Genomic DNA, 22,285 nt, shown 5'->3' with positions numbered 1-22,285 from the left:
TTGGCTTTGTTTGGATGTGTATGATGAGGCTGTCATTATCTCAGCAGGCTCCTACCAACAAAGCTCTACCTTACCTTTCTCCTTCTCCCAAAGATGGGGATGAATTAGGGAAATATCTCGCTGTGCTGCAGTCCCTCAACTAATTACTGTTAAAAGGTCTGATATGACTTAGAGGTAGTAAGGCAGTTAGCAGCTTGTAGGCAGGCAGAAATATGAAGGTGTGGAAGGGGCTTTGGGCATTGTTTATGAGCAAAGTGAAGTGGACCATCACAGAGGGAGTCAAGAAAAGGCCAAGTAAGTGATGGAGGAAACGATTAGAGGGGAGTAAGTGGGGGGATGAAAAAGGGGCAAGGCAAGAGCAACATTCCTGCATCGGACTCGATCCCCACTTTGAGTAACAGGACACTCTTGTCTGTGCAGTGAGGGCGGCACATGAGAAAAGCCCGAGCAAGTTAAAAGCTGCTCTGTCGGATTAGCTTTTGTGTTTTCCTGCTCAGTGCTAAAGCTAGAAGTTTTCACATCTGCTCCGTGTGCGTGACGTTTTCAGCCCCTCTCCTTATCTGAGCTATGATTCAGTCATACAGCACAGAGGAGATAATTGTCAACATTCTCGGAGCTATTCATCATGCTCCGCCTCTGCTCCAGTTCTCAGGACCGGGTCTCCAATGTCCTCACGCATCTGGGGTCAAACGTGCATCAAAACCCAAATTTAGTTGCCGCCAGGTTTCCCTTGTGCCCAGATAAAAGCTGTAATAATAACAACGCTAGGTGAGTCAGTGGCGCTCCATTCACAGCACACTGCTAATTGTCCATAAATGAGTCCATCTGGTTTGATTTGCTGTTCGGTGGGGCATCAGGATTGCAGCTCCCTCCCAGCTACGCTCCCTGAGCTGCCTGCTCAGCCCACAGCCCCACTTACACCCAAGACCACCTAAGAGGAGCTCATAACATGAAACCTACACCTCTCTGCACCAACACATAAAAAACTGTAGGTAGGTAGCTTATTCCTAAGCCTTCCCCTGATGACTACATTATAAATAAACCCATGGCTAAGGCCTTCTCTTAGGAAGTTGTGTGCAACATTCATGTCTGAGACTTGGATAAGGAAATACTGAAGTGAAACATCGGACGGAGCCTGGAGAAAATGAGAGCGTAGTCAGGAAGGTTTTACTTTGCCACAGAGTGACTTGATGGAATGACAGTGTTGTTGATCACTATGAAAGACTCAGCGTCTGCTCTGCCTGATACTTGGCTAGTAACTGCAAGTGGGATCTACTGCTGGAGGAAACTTACACAGGGCAAGTCAGAACAGTATTAAATCAATAGTTGCTGATTTAATGATAGTTAAAGGGTCAGATCACCCGAATAGCAAAAGCGCACAAAGTAGTCGGATCTTGTACCCGTGCATTTAAATAGTCACTGCATTAAAAGTACCAAAGTGTCCTCTTTTTTAAGATTTCTATTTCCTCAAATAAATAAATAAATAAAGTTGTATGTTTAATGTCTTACATGTAAAAGCCCAGCTAGGAACAAGAGTTGAAAATTAGCAACAGCGATTAACTCTCTGTGAGGCACATCAGTTACATTTTTTGTATTGGAACTTTGTTAAACTACATCCTCCCAATTGAATAAAACACATTAAAAAAGCTGTCTCTTTAGCTGCTAATTACTCTGCTACGTTCAACAGCTAGCTGCTAACAATAGCCATTTTTATACAGGGTAGCAAGCCACCTATTTGGCTGTCCTTTTTGTGGCTAGGTCCACGGATTTAGACAGAAGGCGGTATATTGTGGGTCTGTTTTGGTCTGCCAATTTGCTGCCTCAGAGGGTTCACTTATTTCCGCCTGGACTGCTACCTAAAAATGAGCCGTTGACGTGCTGGCCACTGCGTGGGATGGGCGGAGGTGTCGATGACCTACACTGTTGTGCAACTCACAGCTGGGGAGTTTTAAAACCAGCAGTTAGTCCATCACTTCATCCACGGACGTCAAGATGAGCAACTGGACAGCCGCTGAGATTCAGGAGATGCTAGCGTCTCCTCGGTCTCTGTAGCTGTATTCGTTGTCCGCTTGTTGTTGTAGCGGCAAGCTACTAACGGTTGCTACTTTCAAATTAAAAGCCCCCTGCTAAGAACCCAGTTCTAAACTCCAGTGGGATGTAAAGCTCTTATTTTGAAGAGAAATTCTATGTCACTGTTCACTGCTCAATTTCGTGCTTCACGGACATCACATGTTTGCGCCTACCTCAGCAGCGGCTTTTGGAAAAGGAATAATATTACTGCTCCTTTTTAGAAAAGACAGGGTGGCAATGTGCCGCAATGGGCAAATGTGCCGCCTTCTCTATCTAAAAAGGGCTAATGTCTGCAGTTTGGCAAATCAGAGCCTTGTCACAGCAGTGTGGTTGATAACAGTACTGGGAATTAACCAAAACGATAAAGTTTGGGCCACAAAACAACAACAACAACAACAAAAAAGACATAAAAATGGTTTCATCACCTCCAAAATGACTCCCTCTTTGTTTCTACAGCCTGTTCTCACTCCCGGTGCATCACATTAACGTGGTCAGTGCCTTAATGCTTCTAAACCTCACTAGTGCAGCAGCAGAGAGAGGGACAAAAGTCTGTTGGGGGTTGTTGGATGGGTCACTAAACTCTTTGTGACCAAGATTCAAGAGTGACTTGTTATGTTCCTTAAGTGACATTACTCACTGATGTGATGTATCACATACCTTACGTGACTTGAGTTAAGTAACCTACGGAACTTACGATACGGAACACAAGTCATGAGACTGAATGCAGTTATTTAAACCCAGCACATATTTCCTAAACCTAACCAAGCAGTTTTGTAGCTTAAACATAACCAAACTGTGACCGTTTGACAATGTTATTAACAGTTCAAAAGTCATAATACTATATTAATATTTAAGCAACTTTATTTTGAAAGGCTAACCGAAAGTAGAATATAGCGTATCATTGCTAACTTCACAGAGCCATTCATGACCAAAACTGATGCTGGGGGTGTAGGTAGAGCATCATATTTTGAAGCTGAAGGCCACTGACAAAGCTGCTATATTTGACGTGTTGGGGGTAAAAACGCCGGAATGCTATGAAAACTATGAAACTGCCTGATATATGGGACTGGTGGTAATTACTGATTGATTTTGGACCCAGCTCAGAACTAATTATAAAACTAAACCTATTTATATGGAACTGGGCACGGAACAACTTTTCACAGCTGTTGTCTGAAAAGTGGCATTGTTATTATTTGTTTAGCATACATACTGGGATTACCTTACAGATAATATTTGCAGATGCTGAAATAAACTTATTTAGTTTAGACATGCAAAGGATTTACCTGCCATTAAACTCCCATGTGTCAAATGGCTCTATAACACTGGGAAGGCTGAATGTAACAATAATATAGTCATGGGTTAAAACCAGCTACAGTACAGGCAAAATGCTGCAATTACAAACAAAAATTTCACCAATGAATTCTTCCTTTACCCTCGAACATAACAACAATGAAGTTACATTCCCAAAGTCACAAACCCCATTAACCTTTGCTTAGTTTAAACTCAAATAATGACAAATTTGACTGGTTCCACTCTGTGGGGTCCAGACCTGTTGGCACTGATTCCCCACCTTTAGCCTCAAATCAATCCCAGCACATCCTGCCGGCACTGTTTGCACAGCTTGCTGCCCAGCGCTCATACTAATACAATACATTACCTCAAAGCAGAACAAACTATAACAACCTGTCATAATGTGAAGTGGCTGCAGCTGCATCATCAAATAGGTGAACCTGTGGGCTCTGTGATGGATTTAAATCGACTTCGAAATCTGGATCAGTAAGTTCACTTATATTGATATTAACGGTAACCAACTGTGTGGCCTGTTCTGGACATTACAATATGTTTATCATATCATTATATTATCAGCACTCCAAAGACTTATCTGGGTTCTACTGATGTCTGTCCGTTGAAGGCTGATGAACTTGCTGGTGGGCCCTGGGGCAACAATGAGCTTTTTGGTCCCTAATAAACCCCTGATTCTTTATTGGAATACTCTCTGACTCAATGATTGCTATTTGAGTGGTATCACTGAGCAATGTGCTAAATGTGAGCAGGGAACAGGGAACAAAGAAGATATTTTCTTTAGTGGTGCATATCCCAAACAAAGTGTCACTTACATCAACATATACACATGGACACAGAAAGTATGGAGCTCACAGGCCCCCTTGATCTATAGAGGGCAGGGCAGGTGCCCACACATACAATCAGATTAAAGTTACAATACAGTTTGCTGTCTTACCAGGTGCTGAATTTACTGGTTATCAATCAGGACTAATATGGGGCACCCTGCTCGCTAGCTATTGTTGTTTTTATCATCTGTTTTTAGTGTTATTGTTTTTACCATTTGTTTGTTATTGTTTTTGTTTGTATTGTGTAAGTCGAGGACTTTATATTGCTTTGCACACGAAAGGTGCCTTACAAATACATTTGCCTGGCATTTGGCACATAGGGCTGGAGGGTGAAAAGAAATACACCTTTGGGCATCCTGACCATCAAGAGCAATTTAACATGTGAACACAAGGATCTGAGAAGCAGAATGTCATCATTGTGATCTGGGGATGACCAGCTCAACCAGCACAGGATTCTCAGGGTGTCAAATACCAACACATGTCTTACAGATGCCGAGGGTACCCTTTAGAGTCTGCATGAGGTGCTGCAGGCCTTGTACTTTCTAAAAAGTAATCCCATTTGTGGCAATACGAGACAATCAGAGCGACTGCTCTACATGACGTCATATACAGAGCGACGCCGCCCTGACAGGGGTTATGGCGGTAGGGGTTGAGTCGTGGGTCACACACAGGACCCAGGAAATCTGGGGTTGTGCACCATGTATGGCCAAGTAGTTTTTGTGCGTAAACCTGACCACTGTCATGTGACCACATGTTTGAAAGGCTTTTTTGGCAGGAAGGCTTTGAGTGTTGCACACAAACACCAAATGGTACCTTGTGTGTCAGTATGAGACACAAAGTCTATGTAACTACTTTTTCAACAGGTAATGAGTTATAAAGGAATGAGAAAATGTGTTTTTTTATCTGTTCATGTCACTTAACAAACACTGGTGTTTGATTATGTAACTGCAGCATATTTTAAATGAATAATCATCATAATATATCATATGATCAAAAAACCCCCTTAATGAGCAGTCGAGAGGGTAAATCCTCCCACACAACACTAGAATATAATGTAAGCTTAAGGTGAATAAAAGTAATTGCCAGCTGTAGATAACCACCATCATATCAGAGTTTACACCTAACCACAGCAGCGGCTGCAACAGGTCTCTTGTTGTTCTGTCCAGGACAAGACATTGGTTTGTCAGCACCATCAGACAAAAACTACAGAACAGATTTCCATGAAACTTGTATGGTCTGTGGGTCTCGGCCCACAGTAGACCCTGTTAACTTTTGGTATGGATCCAGATAAAGGATCATTTAAAGTAGCCAATAGAAATATCCAATAGCCGATTGTGTTAATGCTGAATGTAAATTATGTAAATTATGTCAAAGTAGCCTACACTGCCCGACCTGAAGCTCGGGTGTTGCCAAACACGGCTGCACACAGCAGCATCTGAGAGTGACAGCTGCCAAGTTGACGAAATCAGATTGATTGATGGGTGGATGGCATGATAATATTAATTGAAATTGGCTGGTTTAAGCTTAAGTTGGCATTTCTGTTTTACAAGAAGAAGACACGGCTGGACTTTGATATGAAAATGCAAACAAAATTGATATGTGTTCATTTTTAAACATATACTCTTAAATCAGGACACAACGTTAAAAAGGCATTTTTTTTTATTTCAGCTCATCTTTTCCATTGTTTCTCTTTTATGAAGGTATTATTCTTCCACAACACAACAGAGATTACAATTCCATCTGCACTGTTGTGATGTTCTAGTTGTTGGTGACCTTAAGTTATGGTTAAGCAGTAGTTTAAAATGTATCAGTGATACAGTGCTTTGCAGTTTGAAACTGTATTAGGCTTGATTGATGATTGTTTGTACCAAAATGTTTACTACTGCAGTGGGATGTTTGGTGTCTTATATGTCCATGTGGGCTTATGTTTACGACACGATTCAGAGCATAAAAACCTAACTAAGAAATATGCTTTACAGTCGTATATATCATAAGATACTTATACTAATATTATCTTTTCAGTCCAGCTAATGTTGTGTCTTGTGAAATGTCTTTGAACAAAAAAAAAAATATTCTCAGATCTGGCTCTCTTACAATCTTCTAAATCATTTGGATGCATTTCTACAAGCACTGAATTAAAGGTATGCCACAGTGGTGTGTTTTGTCCGACAACTCCTCCGTCTTTTCGTCTACATAAACAGTGTGCGAACGTTGCATATTCTAGTACAGATATGCACCCTCGCTTCCTCCCACCCCCAGGTGCTCTAATTGAGAGGAGGCTTTTGTTATATAAACAAGAGGTACACCTCAAGTTGAAAATTAAATATTTGAAGAGCAAGCGGCATGCTTTTGAGAGTGATATATATTTCAGTGGGTGAACGCTGGTGTCAAAGGGGTGCCGATGAAGAGGTGGTTATTGGCATGGAGTGCCTGCTATATTGCATCGGAGAGTCAATTCTCACCTCGCTTCTCCTTCACAACAATGAACACAACAGCCTCTAAAGCTCTATTTCTGTACGCTCCAATTGGATCATGCTGCTGCTGATTGTTGTACATCTCAATAGGCTGTTAAAGTCATAGTCTGCAAGTTCCTTGTTATTTCCCTTTTCCCCTTTGTCTCCATGTTTGGTGCTAAGCGCTCATTACTGCAGTTTTGCTCGACGCGTCCCAGAGATCAATCAGTGTGTCTGGTGCTCCGACGTTGTCTTTCTTGGATTTTTGAAGTGGGAGTTTCTGTAAGTGGAGCACTTTTGTGTCTTCAGCTGTGTGGCTATTGCTGCTCATGTTAATTCGTGTTTCAGATATGGCAGAAAGTTGGAAAGTTCGATTCCCTGTGGGGAAAAGCATAAAGGAACTGCAAGTCAGAAATCCGAGTAGTAACAAAGGGCAATATCTCCTCAATAGAGAAGGTGGTGAAAACAGCTCAGCGCATCACCAGGACACATGGAGGACCCCTATATGTAGTGGTCCAGGAAGAAGACCCCAATCACCCCAACCACAAACTGCTTCACATCCCCACACTAACTAATCAGAACATGGCATGAAATGGTGCATGACACTGTACAACGCTACTTTTGAATGTAGTAAAAGAAAAAAGTGTAAGTGCACGGCTAAAGCTAAAGCTGTGCTGCATATCTCAGCATCACACACAAAGCTCAGATGGATGATTCAAATCGATGATGCGTCTCTGCTCGCATTTCCTCTTGTATTTGCGACACAGTGCAATGGCTCACCAGGCCTTCAGTGCAAAAACAAGTGACATATTACTTATTGCACCTTCAATTCTAAGAGGCCATCAACAGCTGGATGGTTGTGCAGTGTTCAAGATCCTGAAAAAATGGTGCTAAAGGGAAAATTGTGGTTGTTTCAAAATTATCATAGTAAAAACGGCAAACAATGACAGATTTGAAATGAGAGCAGCTTTAATTTGATGCAGAAACACCACAACATTTCCTCTTGTCTCCATTGATCAGTCACACATGAGAAAAAAACATGTGCTTAAGCATCGGTAGAACAGAATAATGCCACTTAACAATAGCAGCAGATACAGCCAGGATCTAAAAAGCTTGTAGAGCATAGCAGAGGGTAAATGGGAGCTGGAAAGTCTGGTGCGAATCGATAAAAGCCATCAAACACCTGAGGGGTCCCCCAATTTTCCTACAAACCACTCCACCCCCTGGGCAGGGGGGAAACAATGGCAGGGCATCAATACCTGCAATTGGGAGAAGGTGGGGCAGGAGACAGCGAGCAAACCACACAAGTGGGTCACCTCTCCTCTAGACAGCAAATGGGCGCGCAATCGTTTGCATCAATTCAGTCCAGTGGGAGATGGAAGACAGGATGGGGAAGGGGTGCCATTAGGAGTGTATTGGTATAGAAGGTGGGCGCCGGGGAGGAAGCAGGGGTGTGGAGGTTTTTAAAGCAGGTAGAGATGGAGACACAGGGGGATATAGGAGTTTTCAATTACCCACAAATTCACAGCAATTTCCTCCTCTTTCTGACCACACCCCCTGCTGCGAGGCTGATGGGAGTCCTGAACAAAGAGGCGTGGAGATCGCAATTGTTTGACTGCGGGTTGGTGGGGAGGAGCAGGAGGAGGTCTGTTTTCATCTGTCTGCCTTGTTCAACCTTTCTCTGTCACCTTGCAGCTTGTGCTGGAGCCTTCTTTTTTTTTTTTGCAGTGGGTAGGAACTTCAAAGTGCATTTCAACTTCTGTGTAGATGTTGATAAGCCACTTCCTGAGTACAAGAGATACTCTTATGCTGCTTGAAGATAACAGGCAAACACACACATACACACACCGGCGCACACACACTGCATTGTTCCATTCAGCAGAGCAAGTCTGCGCTGTTTCTGCTTTGTAAAGTGGTTAAATTTGCTCTGTGTCACACCTCGTCTCACTGATCACTGTCGCCTTCAGTTAAAAACTCCTCTGCAATTTGCATTGTGTTCCTCTATTAGCAGAGAGGGTAGCTTTGTAATGTTTTGGATTTAAATTATAGAAGATACTTTGTACGTGACATCCTGGAGCAGATATGTGCAGACAAAAACACCTCAGCAGGGATGAAAATGACAGAAATGGAACCATTGTGTGTAAGAAGGAGGAGGGTGTGAACCGTGATTATAGCATCCACCATACAGGCCGGTCTTCTCATCTCCTCCTTTGTTGGGAAAAAAAACTATTATACCCTGACCCAAGGTTACAGCTATGCTTTTCAATTATTGTTGATAATAAACTCAAATCAATATAATTTTTCCTCTGGTAAATTTCAATTCACTAATAAGAAAAAATGTATTTAACAATAGGCAAGGATTAAAAGCTGAAAAGTGAAGCCCTGCTCGTTTTGTTTAATTTATCAATCCGCCAGTTATTTTCTTTATTATTCAATGAATCATTTAGGATGATGTAAAAAAAAAAAAAAAATCTAAATTACACAAATTACACAAAGTCCAAGGTAGCATTTGCAAACAGCATTATCGATGACACAACATTTGAGAACCCAAACATAATGAGTTTACTAGAACACAAAGAAAACCAGCATATATTAATGTTTGCGAGGCCTGAAACTGACTGCAGGCATTATTGCTTCCAAAAGAACGAGAATTAATAAATCATTATTACAGATAAAGCTCTGGAGCTGCTTGTCTGGCTGATCTGTGGAAATAATTAAGATGCCAGGGTGGGGGCCATTGGGTCCATCCAGTAGATTAATATGGCCATGTTGCCGGGCCAGTGATTCCTAAGCAAGTTTTTGCCACCCTAGCAGCGTGGCTTTAGCAGCAGCAAAGTCTGTTAGTTAGTGTACTGCACATATTCTTGGTTCCTACATGTGAATGTCCCTCTAGCACCACCATGAGGTCAAAATGTGTGATTTTAAGTTAAATGTCTTCACAACTCTTAGAGGGGCTGCCATAAAATTTGGGGTACTCACTCATGTACCTCTATGCTAGCACCGACATCAAATTTCTAATTTTCCCAATATATTGGTTTATAAGTAAAAAACGGCAAAACTAATGTATTGCTATCAGCCATTATGTTTAGTGCCCGTCAACCAATGTTAGCATGCTAACACGTACAACTAAGATAGTGGACATAGGAAACTGCATCCAAAATCACTCACTACCCTCTATAATGTGGACTATACAGTAAATGTGTCATTTTGTTGTGCTGTCTGAATGTAAAGTGAGATTTATCATACCCTATATAGATGACTCAACGTATCCCACAATGCATTGTGAAAAATAGTGTGCAACCAATGGACACTAAGTGCCATGCATTGTGCTGACCAGAACAGTGTCCAGGAAGAATTCTTTTATTTGACGGATGAGCTCACCATATAGTCCACTATGTAAAACTCCCTATGATTGTAATTGTGATTTCGGACACAGTGACAGCATAAAAGAAGTAGACCTAGCCACCTAGACCTAGTCATCCACTGCTTTATGGACTGTTCTTTGGCTGTAGCCATATTATATATTTGGAGCCAGAAATGACTGCAATCTCACCTCTATCCTGACCGAAAGGTTGCTATGTAAACTTTCTGAACATCTTCACCCTGGCAGGAGTTTTCCAGAGGCTCCATTTTCAGTGACCTGAAATTTTGTTTATGTGGGTATGGAAGGCCAAAGTGCATAAAAAAAGCTTTGTTTTAAGAAATACCCCTGTGTGTACAGGGCCTGATGGGACCATAATTCACTATATGACTACCATACCGTATTAAAGAAGAACTGAAAGTAGTAACTGGGACCATGAACTCATTAGGAGAAACTGATAACTGATGTAAAAAAAAATGAGGATAAGTGAGAAGTCATTTTTTCATCAAACAAACACGAACACCAGAATAAATGTTGGCAATGTGCATTACTGCAAGAAACGGATATGCTGAAACCTTAGATTTCTTTATCTGGTTACTTTACCTGGTTAGGCTTAGGCACAAAATACACCTAAGGGTTTGGAAAAGCAGATGTGGAAGAAAAGCTACATTCACACTACCCTTTGAGTGCGGGGATCCTGCGCCAATTCATGTCAATAAGGTATGTAGGCGTATGGCAAATACAAACCGCCTAGTCTGAGTGGTTTTCTGAAATGATAACTGCCAACATGTCATCCCGGTGACTGTGCAGCATAGACTACAACACAGCCAGACTTCTTTTTGCTCCCAGTGCAGTACCCTTTGCTGACTCTCAGAGAGAATACAGAGCACACTTCCTCATTTGCTTCACTATTCAGATTCTGAGGCTATGCCCGATTATTTTAAAGTCTATGGGTAGACATTGCACCTACCAAACATCAGCAAGCTGACATTTTGCATTTAACCACAGAGGTGCTGGTATAATGTAAGAAAAAAAGGTCCCTGGAGTCAAGTGGCTACTGTGAGTGACAGCATGTTTCCTGTCAATAGTGCACCTTCCGTTCCAATGCAACTGTCTACACATCAGAAACCTCTCTACAGGAGACAGGAAGTTTCCCATGCTTGCAGATGTTGCCACATAGGCCTGATAGGAGCCTCTATCACCCATGTCACTTCCCCTGTTCCCTGGTTCAGCAATGAGGAACAACTAGGTAGCCATTTTACACACTCACTCTCACAGTACATCTGAAGTAGTGTGTGTGTGTGTGTGTGTGTGTGTGTGTGTGTGCAGGGGGTTGGTTGGGGTTCTTTCTGGATGGTTAGCCTTATCTTCCCGCCCATGCACATTTACAATATATGCCGCGCCAGATGGCCAGAGAACACAGAGCTGCTAATGGTACCACTTGATCATGTCTTCGCTCTGCTATAAATCAGTATATTAACAACGTACATAAATGCCATACGCAGAGCGTTTGATTGATCCCCATGTGACACATAAAGCCATTTCATAAAAGGAGAGGAAACACTTAAAGGACAATGTAGATTTAGCCATGCATGCCTGAGTGTTAGTCCATGGGAGAGATTGTGCAGCCATTACCCACGATTTAAATACATTTTCTAGAATTTAATTAAAACACTTCTCCATGTTTGCATTTCCATATATATTAAGTACACAGAGAGGTGAAATCACTGATGAACATGTGGGAAATGTTAATTGGCCAGCACGTCTGACTAAGTGCTGAAACAGCTTTTGTTTTGAAGTTCGTTGTTAACAAGTGGCTATGGGTATAAGTTCACACACACACGCACACACACACACACACACACACACACACACGCACGCACATGCACGCATGCACACACACACACACACACACGGTTAATGAGAGGTAGTGTGTCTCTAGTAATACATTACTGCTCCCATGTGGTGAAATACAAGTCATGCTGCACTTTTAAAGGCTCACTTCACTCAAATAAGTAAAACATCATAGGCTCCTTTCTGGGGGTGTTTCTGCATGCAGTTTTGACATATATGTCTTTCTTCAACCTAAAGCAACAGAGGGAGAAGTAACCACTGTCTGAAGGCCAGAGCAGAGAATGAGGAGGGGTTTCTTCCTTCAGCAGGCCATTTAGGTCCAGAACCAGTGAATGTACACACGTGTAATCGGGTATAATCCATCCACCTGTAATACAATGTATAAACCCATTACTGTTTACACTGTTTAGCATCCATGCAGATGTTGCAAGAGCTGTGTATAAAGAATGTATAGCTCCCTTAGGCTACAGTTTCACATTATGTCAAATATTGGTTTCCTTTCATTTCTATATTATCTAAATAATTTCTATATATGTAGTGTCTTAACATCTTATATTTTCTATTGTTGTATGATGTCACTTTTGACAAATAAAAACATAGAAATAATAGTTATGTGGGGAAGAGAGTTTCACACAATGTTCACACAATGTGAACATAACACTTTAAAGGGACACTATGTAGTTTTGAAAAGGAAATTTAAAGTAATAATTTAAATATTTACAATATGAATGAGGTAATAACACAAACTCAGAAATATGAATTCCATTTCACTGGTGAATAAACAAGTAGTTCTGAGAGGAAATTATGGTCCCAGGACACTGTTTGAAGCTAAAAAGTTGGCAGGGTCTGCCACAAAATGAAACTGTATAAATTGTGTTTCCTTTAAAGTCAATTTCTTTATTCAATTTATTCAGTCATGAAAACAAAGAGAGTTTGATAATTCAGTTTGTTTAGGCAGAAAAAAATCAGCCAATGAAGAGCTTTCTCTGCTCATTAACATTTCTCCAACAAAACTACAGAGTGCTCCTTTTTAACAAGCATTAGGACAGACATGCTGCTCACGTCAGTAGCAATGTGTGCAGTTACCTCACTGTAAACAGTTTCCATCTGAACCACTTACCACTGAAACACTTTCTGTTTAAGTTTTTAGATGCATGCTGCACACTGCAAATGAAATTCCATTCACCATTTCCATTTTATAAGAAGCTCATCAGTATCAGCAACATCATTCTTCAGCATAATAAAGCAAGATAAGATTGCAGATGTTGTATCAGCTGAATACTCAAAATACAAACACAGTGAATTAAATGAAACAGAAGTGACCTAATCATATTTGTGTGCATTTCTTGTACACAAAACCATTTTGTATGATCTTAATAACCCACAGAAAACTGAAAGCCATCGATAAGTAGATTCTTTTTGCTCTTGTAATGCTAAAAGTCTCGTCTCTGCTCTTTGACTCACCCTGCCTCTAGTGTTGGAATGGGGCTGTTAGGACGGCCATGATTTGGCATGCAAGGAGATCAGTGTCAGTTTCTGACAAGAGCTCTATAATTAGCCAGCAAGGGGACTGGGTGACCCAGTCTTACTGCAACTTATTGTACAGACACAGTCCTCTGGACCCCAACCTCTTTTACGTGCTGTCGATTTCTGTTTTTATTGTTGTGTCGTGTGCCTTGATACCATTTGTGCTTCTTATTGAAGAGTGGGTAAGTTACAAACACTTTATTTCCTGCAGTATGCATATTCATTCTCCTCTTCTCTAAACTGCAGTTTTTTTAAATGTTATATTAACAGCATCCCCACACCTATGCTGCTTGGCAATGAAGTTGTCACCTGTGGCCCACTGAGTATACAGCTTGCTGATTAGAGAAGGAGCAATTAGAAGCCACCATGTGCCAGTCTGAGGTGTCAGAGGCCAGACTGGGCCTGAACAGTCCTGACCCGCTGGTGAGAGAGGCTTTTCTGATGGCCCATGACTACATAGACTATGTAACCACAGGGGGGGCCGATGGCACCATGGGCCCAGCCCCTACAGCCTGCACTGCAGCCCTGCGCCACGCTGGAGACGAGCTCCTCACTCGCTTCCCCATTTTCTTCAGACGTTGGCCTCGCGTCTTTCAGGATGTGAAGGAGAACACAGCCTGCACCATGCTCATGAGCATCCTGGATGAGCACTTCTTTCCCCCCATCCCCAGGGGGCAGCACAGAGACCTGGCCTGGAGCGCAGTGCTGTCGGTGTATGTGCTGGCTGGCCAGATGGCACTTCATTGTCATGAGAGAGGCATGTTGGTGGTCCTGCCACAGCTGAAGGAGTGTGTGGGGGCTTATGTGGAGAGGGTCATCTGCCCTCAGATACGAGACAAGGGAGGATGGGTAAGTGTCAGTATGTACCTCTATGCAGAAGATAAAACAACCCCAGTAACAGTATGTATGATGACTATGACTATATATTATGACTACCTCATAACTCAGCCTTCATCAGAGCCAGGTAACATCCCAACATTTGTTAACTTCATGGCCTTGTTTTCACACAGATTGTTTAAATTTGTTTTCTGTATGCCCAAGCAGAGAAGTGATGTCACTTGAGTACTTTGTTCCACAGGCTGTGTAGTAATGTCATTGGTGGATACTGGCACTAAGATATAATATCAGTGGAGTTTAATCACTAGTTCTGCTGCCTACTGCCTAGTTTTTGAAGCTCAGTGTTACACACAAATAATTCCACTTATGTGGAAGCTATCAGTGGACGTTGCAGACTTCACATTACTTCATAATCGTTGTATTAATGTACACATTTTGCTGTGTGTCAGTGAGTTTGTGGTATTTTGGCTAAAACATAGGTTTAATAAGTAATGAACATTAAAGCTTAATAAAACATATCAGAGACAGAATATGACATTGGAGCATTAAGGCTCCTATCATTTCAGTAACTTTTGTTCTTTATTCACACATTTTCAAACCATTTTTTTCAGTTATGAATATGACTCACAGCATTGTACTATTACATATAATTTCATTTCAAATTATGTCCTTTTTGACAGAGCGGTTTTGTGTCACGCTTTGGAGAGAAGCAGGGCTTGGAGAGTCAAGTGAAGAAAGTGTGCTGTTGGACACTGTTGGCATTGGCTATAAGCATCCTCACCTACTTCTTGTGGAAAAGAATTACTTAGCCAACTCTGCCACCTAGTGACCACAACAAGAAACTCCCAGAGAGCAAGCAACCATATTGGGACATCAGTAGATGTATCCATAGTATTCAAGTTGTCCAATTGCTTGCAATACAGCACTTAGACTTACCATGACCTGGGTGACTGATAACACTATTCTATATCATTTTAATTCTGTACACACCCTTTCATTAAAGAAATTCACCTTATCTGATACCCTGGCCATGAACAATGTTAAAACATGTCTTCTGATATGAGCATATGTGAACAGTCATGCACTAGTATAACTTGTGCACAAAGCCATTAGTGCAGTAGTTAATGCTGATTTGGTACTGAAATGTAGTCTACACTTCACCTGTATCAAATGTAGTTTGGAATTGGCGCACTAGAAGCATGACATGGCATTTCTGGTTTGCTTTAAAGGCATTTCTTACGAAAATGGCACCACAAGGTTTTAAATGGCTTATTTCTAGCAAAGAAAAAACATGCAGCAACACTTTATGTACAGTGAGTGCATCAATTCAAAAGCCCCACTTTCCCATTACTATGCAATTAACTAAGCCCCACTTTCCCATTACTATGCAATTAACTAATCTCAGAATGAAAACCAAAGTTACCAAATATGCAGAAGAACTTTTATTAACATGAAGGCAGACTTCAAATATGCAGAAGAATTAACATGAACAGCAGACAGAACACTGAAAACTGGAAAGACTTTGAACGTTACATGTCACGGCAGAGATTGAACAGCAGAGATTTGTAGAAATGGCATTTAAGCCAGCTCCTCCTCACCCTCCTCCTCAAATTCTCCCTCCTCCTCAGCAGTGGCATCCTGGTACTGCTGGTACTCAGACACCAGGTCATTCATGTTGCTCTCTGCCTCAGTGAACTCCATCTCATCCATGCCCTCACCGGTGTACCAGTGGAGGAAAGCTTTACGCCTGAACATAGCTGTGAATTGCTCAGAGATGCGCTTGAACAGCTCCTGGATGGCTGTGCTGTTACCAATGAAGGTGGCAGCCATCTTGAGGCCACGTGGAGGAATGTCGCAGACAGCGGTCTTCACATTGTTGGGGATCCATTCAACAAAGTAGCTGCTGTTTTTGTTCTGCACGTTCAGCATCTGCTCATCCACCTCCTTCATGGACATGCGACCACGGAAGATTGCAGCCACTGTCAGGTAGCGGCCGTGTCGTGGATCACAGGCAGCCATCATGTTCTTTGCGTCGAACATCTGCTGAGTGAGCTCTGGCACAGTGAGTGATCTGTACTGCTGGCTGCCTCTGCTTGTGAGTGGAGCAAAGCCTGGCATGAAGAAGTGCAGACGGGGGAATGGCACCATGTTTACAGCCAGCTTACGCAGGTCAGCATTGAGCTGTCCGGGGAACCTGAGGCAGGTAGTGACACCGCTCATGGTAGCAGACACAAGGTGGTTCAGGTCACCGTATGAAGGGGTTGTGAGCTTAAGTGTACGGAAACAGATGTCGTAAAGGGCCTCATTGTCGATACAGTAGGTCTCATCTGTGTTTTCTACAAGTTGGTGAACGGATAGTGTGGCATTGTAGGGCTCAACTACTGTGTCGGATACTTTTGGGGAAGGCACCACGCTGAATGTGTTCATGATGCGGTCGGGGTACTCTTCACGGATCTTACTAATGAGCAAAGTGCCCATACCAGAGCCTGTACCACCACCCAGGGAGTGTGTGAGCTGGAAACCCTGCAGGCAGTCGCAGCTCTCTGCCTCCTTCCTCACCACATCCAGGACAGAGTCCACCAGCTCTGCACCCTCAGTGTAGTGACCCTTTGCCCAGTTGTTGCCAGCACCACTCTGGCCTGGAAGAGAAGAATCAAGATTAGTTTCACAGGACTTGTGGTAGATAATGAGTAACAGCTGAACATATTGTTAAATGTACACAAAATTACCAAATACAAAGTTGTCTGGTCTGAAGACCTGGCCAAAAGGTCCAGACCTCACAGAGTCCATGGTGCCTGGCTCCAGATCAACCAGCACTGCACGGGGGACATATTTACCACCTACAAAAAAAAAAAAGCAGAAGAGATGTTAGAGGGGGGAAGAAAAAAAAAAAAAAAAGGGGAAAAAAGTAGTCTCAGTGTGCAAATAAAATCAGGAATGTGCTAGACTTACCCGAGGCTTCATTGTAGTAGACATTGATCCTGTCCAGCTGCAGGTCACTGTCACCATGGTATGTGCCAGTTGGGTCAATGCCGTGCTCATCACTGATCACCTCCCAAAACTGTAAAAAGATGACTATGTAAACCTTGTGCACTCTTAAATTTAAATACTGTATCCATTAATGTGGAGTGTTGCAATTATCGGTTTATTGGCATATATAAAGTGTTAGATCTAATCAACGCCCATTATAAAAATTGTTTTAACGTAACTTCCCGCCATGATCTCGTCCGCGCGCGCGCGCCCTGACCCCCTATTGGCTGCGAGTCAGCAGCTATGAATTTGAAAATTCCTAGTTACGTCACTAACCGCCAACACCGCCTTCTTCAGGCAAAAGCCGGCGCAGCTGTAACCCGTTCCTCAGTAGGCCTCATTGAATGGGAAACGTTACAAAAAACCCTTCATGTTCTCCTTGAAAATGCAATTATGTTTCTCCTACAAAAACAGTTTCATACAAACACAGTAATACGACTTAAGTATTTCCATATGAGCATTTTGCAGACAACACTTCCTTTTGTTCGCACTGCAGTAACGGTGGCCTGGCTGACGGGACAAAGGTGATATATAACGATAGCTCGCTTACAGAAAACCCGTGTGTAACATTTTAACTGACATTAAAGCGGATGGTTTACGGATGCATATCTACAATCGACAAACGGCATTATTTAAAATTAAATTTAAAAATCGTAACACGCTAAAATATCAAAATGTGATTTAATTCGTCTATACTTCGACGTATTAACAGAAAACAAGCAGTACCTGTTATTAGATTATACATTAAAAGGATAAATTTCACAAGTAGGACACATTGATATTCATAGGGTGTGGTTTCTGGGACGCGCACCGGCACAAAGCACCGGCTCCAAGACAATAGAACACGGTGTTACTGGGTAAAATGATTCGATTTAGTACTCAAGAGACGAATACATCAATTTACTAACCTTGGCACCAATCTGGTTTCCGCACTGCCCGGCCTGAAGATGCACAATTTCCCTCATTTTCTTTCTCTGGAGGTAGGGTAGACCTTTCGATGACTGACTTTGCTGTTCTGTATGCGCGTGCCCACTGCCTCAACGCTCGGTTTTATACTTCAAATGGACCCGCCCTTCACGTCTCTGCTCGAACGTCTATTGGTTCGTTTTCCCAAGAATACTTTACCGACAAAACATTAAACCAATCAAACGTTCACATTCTTATCCGCGATTGGTCCAGTCCATATGTCAGTCACATTCATCTCAAACGTGTGACTGCCGTGTAATCTGTAGACGTTGGCCTACTTCCCCCATGATGGCGGAATAGAAATGCGACACAACATATTTTATTTTGTATTTCACAGCCTCACGTAAGCGTCTGTTTGAGGCAGTGAAACATTCCATTTCGTCGATCGAAGGAAAACGTTTTGATTCGATCAATTACAAGACAGCGACTCAAGTCAACGGTTAGTTAGCCACAGCCCACGTGGCTGACTAATAGAATACAATGGTCCAGTTTGGCTAAAGCCTCTTTTGCGGACACTGTCGTAGGACTGAACATGAGAGCTGAGGTTACAACAGGGATTTTCAGTCATGTGCCTTGGTCTATGGCTTTTCATCCCAGCTCAACACAACAGCAGCTATCACATCCCCTTTTTCTGGTGCAGTTTGTGGCAATGAGCTGATGTAGATAGTTTTAAATGAAAAGCTGCATTTTGGCCTTCATGGTGCTCGATTGAGACCATTAAGCAACAACACATTCATAAAGTGTCAATGAACAAAGGTTTGTATGGAATTACATTAGAGTTAATAAAACAGAACATTTTGATCTCAGGTATGAACACAGTGAACAGTAGGCCCGTAATTATCATTACGGCATAGAACCTAATATATCCCCCGCAGTGCCCTTACAGTAGCACATAATGGTATTGATGATATCTTATGGGGAAGTAGTGTTGCAGTACATTAAGATATAATAAAACTGATGCAGAATCCAAGATAGCCTTGTACACAGGATGGGCCTTAAACCAAGCCTCACATCTTGTGACAGATATCCCTCTAGTCTGTATGCTGGCTTGAATGAAATAATTGTACTGAATTGTATCCGGTATTGCAGAGTTTTGGAATGAGGGCAGATGGGCTTATTAATAGTTAATCTGAATGCTAGCAGGAATGTGTCTGTGACGCCAGCACTCATGCATACAGTTGCCACAGCCGTGTCTGAAGAGGGGGGCACATCACTCCCAGGTGGCTGTCGCCATGACAATAAGGTTTTCCAGAGGGTGTTGTGGACTTTTGTGCATTAGCACAGGGCTTTATATAAGCTTTCCATGGAGCGACACAGCCTTTACGGTATATATGCATACCATGCATTTTTATGTAGATTAGTTGTTGTGCACACTACTATAGGCTTTCTGTGAGTGAATGCATAGTAATTAATTGAATGTAACTCTTTAAATCTAGATAATGTTATTATGAATTGATATTCACTCAACCTGGGCCTGTGTGAAATTACAGCAACATCACCTATCACGTTGCAGAGTATATAGGTCATGCACATTGTTTCTACTGTGTGTGCATTGTCATCTGACACAAAGGCTCCTCTCTTTGCTTCATGAAAGACATATATCACAGAGACGATGAGTAAGGATGCAAGCAAATATGACCAACTCGCCTTTACTGTAGAGCTATGCCCAGTATGAACCTGTTATGCTAGTGATTAAGTTTCACATACATTTAATATAAATGTTTCTGTGACATCCAGCATTTCACAAATGTGGCGAAAAATGTGAACTTTATTTTAAAATATACACTAAGTTATTTTCTTTTATTGTAGTAAGAGAGGGGCAGAGTGGCTTTTGGCCTCGACAGCCTTAAGCAAGTGCTACTGAAGCTGGATTGAAAGGGTACATCCACCAAATAATGTAAGAAAATGCTTTAATTTGGGCCTTTCTAAGTCATCTGAGCTCTGCTCATTTCTTAGCAATGTCAGAGGATAAAATTTGCATGTATTTTAATCAATATGTCCACTGATTGGGTCATGACCAAACACAATATGTGTGCCTGAATATTATTCATAAATCTGACAACATTTCAACATCTAAAACCATGGCCAATTCATATACTGTCAGTATTCTGTAATTCAGTTCATCCTGATGGTGTTGAGGTCAGGGATCTAAAACCATGTCTTTGTGAACTTGGCCCTCAAGTGTCGCTCAAAGGAGGGAGTACACATTTCACTGAAATAACATTGTTGTGGCAATAAGACATTTTGGTGTATCAAATGTCCAAATTGAAGTTGGTTGATTTGTCTTTGTATCAACAACAATATTGTTAACACCTGCCCCATTCACTTTTCACAATGTGAATCTTTATTGTTGTAGCATCGAGGACACAGCAGTCAGTCCTGGATATAATATTTGGGTCGTTTATAATAGCACAAGAGTTGAAATATCTCGACAGTTGCTTGGATGGATTTCAATGACATTTGGTACACATATTTATGTTCCCTCAGAATGAATTGTACTGATGATTCATAATTGCTTAACCTAGTGCATTATAGTTGGTCTAGTTTGGTTCATGACATTTCTGGCAGCTTTAGCTGAGCTCAGTGTTTGCTGCTTAATTAAAGCATAACGCCACTAATTTTACACAATAGAGTATATTTACAGGTCTTGGGCCGTATTACTGCTTATGTGAAAAAAGTGGTATAAAGCCTTTTGTGGCTTCAGAGGAAGCTGCATGTTATCTTATAAATATCCTCCAGTGATGTCACTCAAGTGGCTTAGTTTCATTTTGGGTAACGTAGGTACAATGTTTTGAAAAGACTTTTGGACATTCTCAACCTGGAGCCTACATTACCCAAAATGCAACTTAACCGTTGAGTGACATAATGGCTAGCATATGATCTTTGCCTTGATAGATGCATTTTTTTTCTAATTAAATCCATTTGAAATGAAAGGAATTTAACAATCTTCAGCATAATTAGGAGTTTTTAGTCGGTTGCTTGTCAAAACATTTTTGGCTAGGTTGAGCTCTGCTGGGGGAAGTTAGACCCATTAACTCATGGAAACAGCTCCACATACACTGACTAGATAACTCAGCCATAAAATGTAAGCATATTCCAGTAATGATGCCACAGACAGTCTCAGGGCTTTGTAGATATCCTCTTTGATCTTAATTTTGTTCCTCCTCAGTCTGTTGCCTTTGTGCTATAACAAATCAATTATTCATTGATCTCTTTCTTTGGGCAGATGGAGCATGTGGATTGAGTGGTTTGTGGTGTCAGCTTGAGCAGGTCAGCTGGAGCTTAATGCATGAAAAACCTTTTAGCTAACTGGGAGGAGATTTTGCTGGTATGGCTCTTTATTAGCACAGTAACCCATGATGATGAAGCACTTCCCACAGTGTGCTCACAGAACACCACGCGATCTCTGTGAAGCCCTGTTGAACCTGTGCTGCTTGCCATGACTCAGCATCTCTCAGGACACTGCAGCATTCAGCACTCAGCCTCCAGCAGATAGATCAATATTATAGAGAGGAAACAGATGCTGCTAGGAGAGACACGCCCGTCTCAGTCCTGCTCAGAGGTTATAATGCTTTAACAGAATTACTTGATGTCAGTGGTGTAATTCGATCATAAAATATGTCCACTTAGGAAAACCATAACAGACACTGTCACTGTCAGCAGGGAAGAAACCTGATAAAGAAGCAAAGTCTTTGGATTTAAATGAATGTAATGATGGTGAACTTTAAGTCTGTTCTAGATTTTAATCAGTGCATGGTTTGTCAGACACTGTCAAAAATGTTCTTTTAATGTCATTTTTTGTCTGTGCTGTGAGTAATAAAAATCTGTTAATTTGTGTTCATCATGGGTGATCCAACACTTTATTACGTTATTTGCCCTGTTTAATGTAGAACAGACAAATGAAAATACAAAAAAACTCACATTACTTTGGTTTTGAGCTTCAGATCATTAGATTACAGCAGGGCTGCCCGAAGCAAGGCCCGCACTTTGCTGCCAGAAGTTTCTGTTAAAAGAAAAAAAAAAAAAAGTATGATATAAATCACTGTTGATACTGTGAG

The 22,285-nt window shown here is 41.7% G+C and overlaps 2 protein-coding genes and 1 long non-coding RNA gene across 4 annotated transcripts; 2 read left to right on the top strand and 1 right to left on the bottom strand.

Moving 5' to 3' along the window:
- Positions 1 to 13,324: 13,324 nt before the first annotated feature.
- On the top strand, positions 13,325 to 15,806 carry bcl2l16 (BCL2 like 16). Its single transcript, XM_037098117.1, has 3 exons — positions 13,325 to 13,576; positions 13,665 to 14,243; positions 14,912 to 15,806. The coding sequence occupies exons 2-3, from the start codon at positions 13,761 to 13,763 to the stop codon at positions 15,038 to 15,040; spliced, it is 612 nt and encodes a 203-aa protein (XP_036954012.1). The 5' UTR covers positions 13,325 to 13,576; positions 13,665 to 13,760; the 3' UTR covers positions 15,041 to 15,806.
- On the bottom strand, positions 15,659 to 18,328 carry tubb2b (tubulin, beta 2b). Its single transcript, XM_037098116.1, has 4 exons — positions 18,170 to 18,328; positions 17,184 to 17,292; positions 16,961 to 17,071; positions 15,659 to 16,870 (listed from the first exon to the last, which is right to left on the bottom strand). Exons 1-4 carry the CDS (start codon positions 18,224 to 18,226, stop codon positions 15,810 to 15,812), a joined length of 1,338 nt encoding a protein of 445 aa, XP_036954011.1. The 5' UTR covers positions 18,227 to 18,328; the 3' UTR covers positions 15,659 to 15,809.
- A 134-nt stretch (positions 18,329 to 18,462) lies between these two features.
- Positions 18,463 to 21,997, top strand: LOC119019485. 2 transcript variants are annotated; one of them, XR_005075060.1, is made up of 3 exons: positions 18,463 to 18,666; positions 20,037 to 20,124; positions 21,454 to 21,997. It is a non-coding gene; the product is annotated as an uncharacterized LOC119019485 (long non-coding RNA). The 2 variants fall into 2 exon arrangements; XR_005075061.1 differs by lacking the exon at positions 18,463 to 18,666 and adding an exon at positions 19,005 to 19,552.
- The last annotated feature ends 288 nt before the right edge of the window (positions 21,998 to 22,285 follow it).

The sequence above is a fragment of the Acanthopagrus latus genome, chromosome 5, assembly GCF_904848185.1.
Source record: "Acanthopagrus latus isolate v.2019 chromosome 5, fAcaLat1.1, whole genome shotgun sequence".
Taxonomy (NCBI): domain Eukaryota; kingdom Metazoa; phylum Chordata; class Actinopteri; order Spariformes; family Sparidae; genus Acanthopagrus; species Acanthopagrus latus.
This window is presented reverse-complemented; position numbering and strand designations above follow the sequence as displayed.

What these genes read in the sequence shown, in the direction of transcription:
- bcl2l16 (XM_037098117.1), top strand. Translation starts at nt 13,761, where the DNA reads ATGTGCCAGTCTGAGGTGTCAGAGGCCAGACTGGGCCTGAACAGTCCT. An exon ending in TACGAGACAAGGGAGGATGG is followed by an intron (nt 14,244 to 14,911) that starts GTAAGTGTCAGT and finishes CCTTTTTGACAG; the next exon opens with AGCGGTTTTGTGTCACGCTT.
- tubb2b (XM_037098116.1), bottom strand. Translation starts at nt 18,226, where the DNA reads ATGAGGGAAATTGTGCATCTTCAGGCCGGGCAGTGCGGAAACCAGATT. An exon ending in CTACTACAATGAAGCCTCGG is followed by an intron (nt 17,072 to 17,183) that starts GTAAGTCTAGCA and finishes TTTTTTTTGTAG; the next exon opens with GTGGTAAATATGTCCCCCGT. An exon ending in ACCAGACAACTTTGTATTTG is followed by an intron (nt 16,871 to 16,960) that starts GTAATTTTGTGT and finishes CTTCTCTTCCAG; the next exon opens with GCCAGAGTGGTGCTGGCAAC.